At 40.0% G+C, this 10,861-nt stretch overlaps 1 protein-coding gene across 1 annotated transcript in view; it reads left to right on the top strand.

The window, feature by feature from the left end:
* The first annotated feature begins 242 nt into the window (after positions 1 to 242).
* The window catches only part of LOC138959968 (uncharacterized), a 39,607-nt gene continuing 28,988 nt past the window's right edge, over positions 243 to 10,861 (top strand). The window contains exons 1-6 of the mRNA XM_070331677.1: positions 243 to 416; positions 4,342 to 4,422; positions 5,564 to 5,687; positions 6,081 to 6,205; positions 9,212 to 9,359; positions 10,601 to 10,769. Of these exons, the coding sequence (XP_070187778.1) occupies positions 4,352 to 4,422; positions 5,564 to 5,687; positions 6,081 to 6,205; positions 9,212 to 9,359; positions 10,601 to 10,769 (637 nt within the window). The 5' untranslated portion in view covers positions 243 to 416; positions 4,342 to 4,351. The remainder of the gene's footprint in view (positions 417 to 4,341; positions 4,423 to 5,563; positions 5,688 to 6,080; positions 6,206 to 9,211; positions 9,360 to 10,600; positions 10,770 to 10,861) is intronic.

Below are 10,861 nucleotides of genomic sequence, written 5' to 3'. Positions count from 1 at the left end.
TCGACAGATTGACTAAATGTTGTAATTTTGCCTTACGCGACTTGTTTATTCTACCTGCACACCGACCTAGATTTTGACAGCGCAAAATGCAAAGCGTGAATATGACAGCAGTTGGAGGCGGGGCTTATTGCGTGATTGGCAAGTCGGATCTATTCGCATGGTTGGGTATGTATTGTATCCAACAGGTGCAGACAACTGTTGTATGTTTTAATGGTGGTTCCATAGTTTCTTCTTTTCTATATGTGTAGTTTCTGTAAGGACCGGAGGATATAGAGTCTGACGAGCAAGCCTGTTCTGTTCGCATGGTTTGGTCGGTAATGCCATTAAGACGGAGGTGCACAGGTCTTTTATGCGTCCGTTTTAGTGGTGGTTTGACAGTCTCATCTGTCCCTTTTCAACGTCTGTGTGTTTTAATGGTACGTAATGTGTTCTTAAACTCGTAGTATCACAGTTTCCTCTTTTTGATATTTCAGACTAAAAGCACCAGGGCTGAACACTCAACACACTTATATTTTGTGTTCTGTGTGTGTTTGATGCGTTCCTAAGTTTTAAAATGTATTTCAGTCGACAAAGACTGTTAAAGATATATGATTTCCAGCCATCGGTGGTCTTTGACGAACATCACCAGTATCAGAAACCCTCTCCGACAGCTCTAGAACAGGTTGCCTGAGAATGGGCAAGTTATGTTGTGTGCGCAAAGAGTTTGTTTGTTTGTTTGTTTGTTTGCTTAACGCCCAGCCGACAACGAAGGGCAATATCAGGGCGGTGCTGCTTTGACATATAACGTGCGCCACACACAAGACAGAAGTCGCAGCACAGGCTTCATGTCTCACCCAGTCACATTATTCTGACACTGGACCAACCAGTCCTAGCACTAACCCCATAATGCCAGATGCCAGGCGGAGCAGCCATTATATTGCCAATTTTAAAGTCTTAGGTATGACCCGGCCGGGGTTCGAACCCACGACCTCCCGATCACGGGGCGGACGCTTTACCACTAGGCCAACCGTGCCGGTTTTGCGCAAATAGTGCTGGCAATGAAACAGAATATCAACTAGCAGAGAGATGATGATGATGATGATGATGATGATGATGATGATGATGATGATGATGATGATGATGATGATGATGATGATGGAACTTTATTTTTCAAGGATAGAGGTTTAAGGCTACGCCTTTTCTTACAACCGATCCTTACTTCTAATACAAATGTCTAATAAATGGTAAGCAAGTAAAACCTGACAAATAAACAAATTAAACGAACAAACCAGCAAACAAACAATCGGACAAATAAGCAAACAAGCACGGTATTATTAACTGACTGTATTATTATTAAGCAGGTAATATAGAGCTTAAACAATGACCACGAGTTGATTACTGGAAAATAAACCACGAGTGGGTATTTGCAGCCGCTTGGTAATTCACGAGTGTGCGGAGCACACGAGTGAATTACCAAGCGGCTGCAAATACCCACGAGTGGTTTATTTTCCAGTAATCAACGAGTTGTCATTGTTTAAGCTATTTATACAACGACCAACACGGGTCGAACATGCAGTCATGCAGACGACATTTTGTAGGCAATTTCATTTCAGCCTAATCACTCAGAGTGTCAAATGCGCGTCATTCAAATAGTCCCTATTCTTTTACTTTATTCTTAGTCTCCGACTCGTCGGCATTATAGTTGTCTCGTCTAAATATCGGACCCCATTGCTACGATTAAAACACAATAGCGTTTATATAGCTATTCTGACATTACATTCTGTGTTAAAATCATGTTTTTGTCAGCAGCAAGGACCAGAATGGTCCATGTCGTTGATTGCAGACGACGGTTCCCTTTCCGCATGAAGCCACGGAAATAACCGAACATTGAAAAACCCACGGACATGTATTACGGAGAAAACTCGGGATAACCGGATGTTTAGCATTACGTCAATATGCTAGGAATCCTATGACGTCATGACGTATCATACTTGCCTACGTAGATTGTATACATGTTCGAAAGTCTGACTTGTGAATTCGCGTGGTGAAGACTGCGGTAAATCTGTAGATGATAACAGATAAGAGAACAAGGATTGTCTCAGAAGAAACGACTAAATGTTTCAGACCGGTAACTTCATTTCAACATTGCACTATATAATGGACGTTCTATGTGACAGGAGAGTTTGCTGATTTTGTGTTAAACATTGGAGAGATCGTCTGCTAGAATCAGAGATAGGTCGCTTCAGATTGCAGCTTCTGGAAATGTGCAAGGTTTGTTGCCTGTTAAAGAACTGGATTTTCCACGTAATGTATGTCATGTACAGAAAGCAACAACAAAAACACACACAAAGCAAATGGCATTGTCTGTCGACCAAGCGTAGCAGATTCATCACCATGCTGATGTTGGCTACCTATCACTAAGAAGAAGAAGACTAGGCATACACGTCAGCCATTGTTGTTACAGTTTTGAGTCAACGTTGTACGTATTCTTCCGCAACAGGGTCCAATCGTCTGGGTTTCAAATGTTCTAAAAATAAATTCTAGTGTTGATTATTTTTTAGCCCTCTTTATTCTTACTTCGAATAATCCACGTGTGATTTTTGGGTTTAATCAAAGTAGTTCGTTCTAATTTCTCACTTGTCTAAAAATAATCAACTAGATTTAATCCACCCCTCGGTTGCATTGCAGGAGTTGTATAAACGTCCATAACGTCAAGTACTGTAATCTGCATGTTATGTTAAGCTCCGGCCTCACTTATAGGCGAACGGTATGTTTTATGTCCGTCTGTCTGTTATGTCCTATTGTTGTATACATATATATGTGTCTTGTATATTTGAAACTTTACTTGCCATTTACATATTTATTATAAATGTTGATGGATGAATGATGATAGATTGTAGACGGATGCATGTTATTGATTTTTACAATGATGTGCTTGGCAAAAAAAAAAAAAAAAAAAAAAAAAGCAAACAAGCAAATAAACACAAACAACACAATGACAAGTAAGCATACATAAAAAACAAAAAACCCATACAAATCGAGGAAGCGAAACATGCAACATGTTAATTGAGGTTACACATGCAAAGTGATCGACGGTAAAATTCACACGATACCAACGTTGACACTAATGCCTACAATGATTATATGGTGTAAATGATGCTGATGAAGATGATGATGATGGTAATGATGATGATGATGATGATGATGATGATGATGATGATGATGATGATGATGATGATGATGATGATGGAAAATCGCAACATAAATTACACATAATACATGTAATAAACAACATATTTGTGTAATTCATAAAGCTTTGCCAATTGTTGACAGCTACTTGCACATGTTAAGCTAGTATTGCCATCTAGGTAGACAGATAATAATTATGCAGAGCTTGTTTAAAACTCTTTAGTGAGGTTAATGATATTATTACAGACGAATGGAGTTCCACGCCATAGAGCCAGAGAAGGGGAGAGAGAGAGAGAGAGAGAGAGAGAGAGAGAGAGAGAGAGAGAGAGAGAGAGAGAGAGAGAGAGAGAGAGAGAGAGAGACAGAGACAGAGAGAGAGACAGAGACAGAGACAGAGAGAGAGAGAGACAGACAGAGAGAGACAGAGAGAGAGACAGAGAGAACGAGAGAGAGAGAGAGAGAGAGAGAGAGAGAGAGAGAGAGAGAGAGAGAGAGAGAGAGAGAGAGAGAGAGAATTGAATTGAATTGAATTGAACTTTATTTTACAAGGATTTAGATTTAAGGCTACGCCTTTTCTTACAATCTGTCCTTGGGACGCATAGACACACAATTATATAATTTAAACAAATTAAAAATTAAAAAGTTAAAAAGGAGGTCGGAAAACGTGATAATAAAGATGACGATGATGATGATGATGACGATAATGATGATGATAATGATGATGATGATGATGATAAAGATGAGGCATGAAGAGCATACATATGTGGTTATTCATAAAATCAAATGCATACTATGCAGGTAATTATAAATACAAGCTGGTGGCAATCGAACATGTAGCAATAGTGTAACAAAAATATGTTCAGAATATACAATGCACAGCATATTTTGACGTAATACTAAGTGTGGCAAATCAAAAGGCGTTAAACTACTCAGACATTAACTGATTAAGTGGTTTTTAACACATTTTTTAAAACTTAAAAGAGAGAGAGAGAGAGAGAGAGAGAGAGAGAGAGAGAGAGAGAGAGAGAGAGAGAGAGAGAGAGAGAGAGAGAGAGAGAGAGAGAGAGAGAGAGAGAGAGAGAGAGAGACAGAGAGAGAGAGAGAGAGGGTTATTAATGTTGTATGAATATGAAATGTAGGCTTTGTCTTGAAAAACTACCTTTACATTTTCAGAAATCTTGCCATGGCAGTACTTCAGGGCTTCCTGTTCGTCATCATCTTGGTTGGCCATGGCTGTCTAGTGTCACAGGCAAGGTAATCTGTTTTTCATCTGCTGCGTCCAAGTAAAGGCTTTCTTTTATCACTGTATACATAATTAGCAAAGAAGGAAATAAATCACGAAACAAAAAAAACTGTAAAAAGAAAGAAAGCAAGAAGACAGAAAGCAAGAAAGAGACAAACAAACAAACGTTAAACAAACAAACAAACGTAAAAAAAAACCCAAACAAGTCGCGTAAGGCGAAAATACAACATTTAGTCAAGTAGCTGTCGAACTCACAGAATGAAACTGAACGCAATGCCATTTTTCAGCAAGACCGTATACTCGTAGCATCGTCAGTCCACCGCTCATGGCAAAGGCAGTGAAATTGACAAGAAGAGCGGGGTAGTAGTTGCGCTAAGAAGGATAGCACGCTTTTCTGTACCTCTCTTTGTTTTAACTTTCTGAGCGTGTTTTTAATCCAAACATATCATATCTATATGTTTTTGGAATCAGGAACCGACAAGGAATAAGATGAAAGTGTTTTTAAATTGATTTCGACAATTTAATTTTGATAATAATTTTTATATATTTAATTTTCAGAGCTTGTTTTTAATCCAAATATAACATATTTATATGTTTTTGGAATCAAAATATGATGGAGAATAAGATGAACGTAAATTTGGATCGTTTTATAAATTTTTATTTTTTTTTACAATTTTCAGATTTTTAATGACCAAAGTCATTAATTAATTTTTAAGCCACCAAGCTGAAATGCAATACCGAAGTCCGGGCTTCGTCGAAAATTACTTTACCAAAATTTCAACCAATTTGGTTGAAAAATGAGGGCGTGACAGTGCCGCCTCAACTTTCACGAAAAGCCGGATATGACGTCATCAAAGACATTTATCAAAAAAATGAAAAAAACGTTCGGGGATTTCATACCCAGGAACTCTCATGTCAAATTTCATAAAGATCGGTCCAGTAGTTTAGTCTGAATCGCTCTACACACACACACACACACACAGACACACGCACATACACCACGACCCTCGTCTCGATTCCCCCCTCTACGTTAAAACATTTAGTCAAAACTTGACTAAATGTAAAAACAAAACAAGACAACAAAACAAACAAACAAAGTGAAGAAAATAGAGTTTGCAGCTTTGCCCACACAGATCATATAATTATTTTCAGGGCCAGTGACTGCAACAACCTGTTGGCAGACATAGTGTTCATCCTGGACAGTTCGGGCAGTGTCGGCGACGATAATTTCGCAACTATGAAGAACTTTTTAGTTCAGTTCGTCCAGAGAATTGAGGTGAGGCTTTTAATACAGAATGAGTTTAGTTGAATATGTTTTAAGCCTAATTGTAGTGGGTGGAAGGAAGACTGTCGGTGTGGGTGGTGGAGGTGATGGTGGAGGTGGTGGTGGTGGTGGTGGTGGTGGTGGTGGTGTTTGTGTGTGTGTGTGCCTCTGTGTGTGTGTGTGAGTATGTGTGTGTGTGTTTGTGTGTGTCTCTCTCTCTCTCTCTCTCTCTCTCTCTCTCTCTCTCTCTCTCTCTCTCTCTCTCCCTCTCTCTCTTTGTGTGTGTGTACGCGCGAGATTGTCAACAAACACGTTACTTCTTTTGAGAAAAACAACAACAACAACAACAACAACAACAACCAAACAGGCTTTTTATCTGCATAATTCACCTATTTTAACTTGCAGTCTCACGTCAAACCCAGCTCTGTTCGCGTGGCTGTCATACAGTACGAAACTACCGCGAACTCTGTGTTTGGTCTCAATGACAATTCGTTTGCAAGTGAGGTCATCTCTGCAATCAACGACATACAGTGAGTTTGTGTAGCATGAAGGGAGAAAGACTAACATGAATCAGTACAAGAAAAATGTTCATTCAAAATGAACAGCGTCGATGCAATGTCCACCAAAGATTTATTTTGGGAAGTGTTAAAGGTTAGGGTCAAAAGTTAATGAATTGCATGTTGTGCTGGATATATAAATTGTTTATTTCAGTCAATGCTTGATTCATAAGTACATTTTTCAGCATGGTGCATCTACAGGAGGGTGCTCCAACAATGATGCATAGTGCCAACATTTAGCGCAAACTTTTCACAACAGTGCATTATTACCACAAAGCGCATACAGCGATTATATAGTAGCAAGTTGCACTAAACATTTGAACAAAATGCATTTTGTTCAAATGTTAACAGCACAGCACCAAGTTTTGCATAAGTGCACAACGTACAGCACTGACCATTTCACAAAAGTGCATAACAGCTGTGACAATTTTACAAAAGTGCATTGACCATTTCAGGCAGATGGCTAACATGCAGATTTCGCTTTTGTCTGTCTTTCTTTGAAAAGTAGGCATGTTCAAGATCGATGAAGTCATGAGCAATTGGGTTAGATGACAGAAAAGATTCAAAAACGTCAGATTCAGTTAGATGACAGAAAAGATTCAAAAACGTCAGATTCAGTGTTTTGGGCACTGTTGAACAGGAACATTCTCTCCTGTTCAACAAATGTGGGTTCAATTCAAAAGCAACATTGTCACAGATAGGCTAGTGTTACATTTCTGTAAAGTTTCAAAAATATCTTCCATGTTTTGGTTACTGTTGAACAGAGGCATATTTTCCTGTTCAAAAAAGTCTGACACAAATTGTCGTAGTTGTGGGTTAAGGTTCGATCTATACTGTCCTTCAAACGAGTCGTAGAACCGTCATTGTCACAGATAGTGTTACATTTCTGTTTTACATTCAAACGAGTCGTAGAAGTAGTAGTACATTTGCGTTTGGTTGTTTTTTCTTTTAGATTCCTGTCACTCATACTAGCAGTATTGATTGAGGTACATAAATCTGTTGATGTACAGGGATGACTTGTTTGTAATGAATCCTTGTTTCCTCCACATTGAGTTTGCATTGCAGTTGGACAGAAATGAACAGGTGTTAATTGATAAACACATTGATAATGGCTTTTGAGAAAATCAATCAATTCTGCAAAGGAATTAACTTGATGACATCAAAACTGCAGCGCCATTTGAAGAATGGTTACCCTTTCTGTTTCTTTGATGGGAATCAAACAAATAAAAACATTGACTATCCAAGTTACCATGAATGGCAATAGTTGACTCCTGAAAAGTAGCAAGGATATAATTTGAGACGATAAACGCCTGATGCAATCCCTCCTCAAGGTCAGTCAACTCAAAACCTTCATCATTCGCAACATCAGTAGGCAACACAGCGGGATTCGTATGTCCAGAAATCATGTCGAAAAAATATTACATTTCAAAAGCATGTCCAACCACAGTTGTTGGCAAGTGTTCGTGTCCGAAGTAGCCTTCAGTGTGTGTATATGTATTCATGTGACAGAGAACGTGACCTCATTGTTCAATCCTCTCTCTCTCTTCTTTCTCATTCGAACGCACACACGCAAGAACGTAGCCTACGCACGCATGCACGCGCACGCACACACACACACACACACACACACACACACACACACACACACACCCACCCCGCTGACGCACACGGCAAACCACGCACACACACACTGACTGTCGGCAAGCATCTCTTTTTGTTTTCTTTACCTTTGTTTATTGTGTTTTCGATATTTGTGTTTATTTTTTGCTTGACTTATCTGTTTTATTTTAATGTTTGCTATTCACATCGTGTGATAAATGTTTCTTCTCAGTCTCCGAGTCAGTTTAGTTTCTGCACGCCGCTTTGGTACTCCTTGTTTTTCTAACTGGTGTATTGTGCGCGACTGATTTGCGGATTTATTTTTATTCCTTTCATATGCAGTTGAAGTGTTGTGGGTGTTATTGTCTGTATATGCTATGTTGCGTCTGTGTATGCCTACAAGAATTTTGGGTGTAATGTGCCTGTGGTCTGCTCGCAGTCGAGCACAGAAAACATGGCGGCGCCCTGTGGCAAATTCGTGGAAAGTCTTCCCGACCGCAGATACCAGCGTCGTCCGCGACGCTGGAATAAGTATCACTATGAACACAGGTAAAGGAAAGAAGGGGCGGGGAGGGAAACAGAGGAAGGGAGGAAGCAAGGAAGAAAGGCAGAAGAGAGAAAGAACAAAAGAACAGAATAAAATACAAATAAAGATAAAGACCACCCCAAAGGATCCCCGACGGTTTTTACTATATAAATCACCTTTCCTCAAAGACCACCTGTCCAACGCGACCGCGACCACTTAGTGTTGGTCCCAAGTTCCACAATTTCAATCTGTCATGGACGACCGCCCGAGGTCTCTTTTTATTTTAACTCAGTCTGGAAACTGCGAAAAAAATATACCCTCTTCTATCCTCAAACCCACTTCACATTGCCGTGCAGACCCACCGTATCCACTTCTCCTCTTCGCGTCCCTTTTCCGCATACCTGCGCATGCTTAATTAACACTTTCTACCCCACCTATGTTGACCAAGATTTTTGTAGCCGAGACAACCTGTGCTGCAGCAGGTCACTCAGCGTTGTAGTAACTGTGTAGTAACAGTGTATCAACACGCTGGAATGCAGGCGTTAGATGGACGTTACAGGAAGCGACTGAAGCTAACAGTCTGAGCGGATATATATATATCCGAACCAGGTCAGATAGAGCCATATGAGTGGGTACGGATATATCCGTACCTGGGAGTCAATGAGTTAACCGCCCTGTTTTTAGAGCAGCTTTATTGTCTGACCTGATCTCATTATGACTTTGTGCTCCCCCCTTCATCTTCCTCAACAAAACATCCTCGTACATGTCTGCAGATTTGAGCTTGACCGTGTCTCTTTTTAAACGAAGATAAACCCAACGGTGCTCCCCTGCCTTTCGACTGTTTTTTGCCAAAGGTACGCAGGTGACGATACACACACCGACTTGGCACTGGATCTTGCAAAGATCATCCTGTCATCCAACGGAGACCGGCCCTACGCTACCAAGCTGGCTGTTCTCCTAACCGATGGACAGTCTACTAACACCACTGCAACGAGAGTCAAGGTTCGTTTTCAGTTGTGTTTTTTCTTCTCCAAGGTACGATTATGTATCACTTTTTCCGTTTGAAAGATCAACTTTTCACACTTGTTCTGTAAGAATTTCAGACGTAAAATAAATCGAATGCAAATTGAATGATAATAATATTCCTCTATACTTCAGTTCAGGCCTATGCACACACAAAAGCAAACACACAACAAGTCGCGTAAGGCGAAAATACAATATTTAGTCAAGTAGCTGTCGAACTCACAGAATGAAAGTGAACGCAATGCCATTTTTCAGCAAGACCGTATACTCGTAGCATCGTCAGTCCACCGCTCATGGCAAAGGCAGTGAAATTGACAAGAAGAGCGGGGTAGTAGTTGCGCTAAGAAGGATAGCACGCTTTTCTGTACCTCTCTTTGTTTTAACTTTCTGCGCGTGTTTTTAATCCAAACATATCATATCTATATGTTTTTGGAATCAGGAACCGACAAGGAATAAGATGAAAGTGTTTTTAAATTGATTTCGACAATTTAAGTTTGATAATAATTTTTATATATTTAATTTTCAGAGCTTGTTTTTAATCCGAATATAACATATTTATATGTTTTTGGAATCAGCAAATGATGGAGAATAAGATAAACGTAAATTTGGATCGTTATATAAATTTTTATTTTTTTTTACAATTTTCCGATTTTTAATGACCAAAGTCATTAATTAATTTTTAAGCCACCAAGCTGAAATGTAATACCGAAGTCCGGGCTTCGTCGAAGATTACTTGACCAAAATTTCAACCAATTTGGTTGAACAATGAGGGCGTGACAGTGCCGCCTCAACTTTCACGAAAAGCCGGATATGACGTCATCAAAGACATTTATCAAAAAAATGAAAAAAACGTTCGGGGATTTCATACCCAGGAACTCTCATGTCAAATTTCATAAAGATCGGTCCAGTAGTTTAGTCTGAATCGCTCTACACACACACACAGACACACACACACACACACGCACACACGCACACACGCACATACACCACGACCCTCGTTTCGATTCCCCCTCGATGTTAAAATATTTAGTCAAAACTTGACTAAATATAAAAACACACACAAAACACAACAACAACAACAACAAACAAAACAAAAAAACTAAGGTATGTGTCCATGTTGAGAGATAGTTGATTAATCCCATGTAAGAGCCTGGCCAGATCTCAGATGGCCAGCAGAAATGTTTTCACGGGGAAGACAGTGACTTTAATGATATGTGCAGGCCCAAGAGCTCCGTGACTTAGGGACACGCATCATGGCTATAGGTGTTGGCAGGGCCAACCGGGTTGAACTGAATGATGTGGCCAGCAGTGCCAGATACGTCTACTATCTCTCTAGCTTCAGCTCTCTCTCCACCATTCAGGAGCAGCTCGTCGATATCGCTTGTGAACGTGAGAGTCTCTTTCCTTCTCTCTGTGCCTCGATCTGTGTCTCTTTCTGTTTCTCTCCGCCCCCGCCCCCCCCCTCCACCCGTGTCACTATG

The sequence above is a fragment of the Littorina saxatilis genome, linkage group LG1 (genome assembly GCF_037325665.1).
Source record: "Littorina saxatilis isolate snail1 linkage group LG1, US_GU_Lsax_2.0, whole genome shotgun sequence".
NCBI lineage: Eukaryota > Metazoa > Mollusca > Gastropoda > Littorinimorpha > Littorinidae > Littorina > Littorina saxatilis.
The sequence above is the reverse complement of the archived record's forward strand: the minus strand, read 5'-3'. Positions and strand labels throughout refer to the sequence as shown.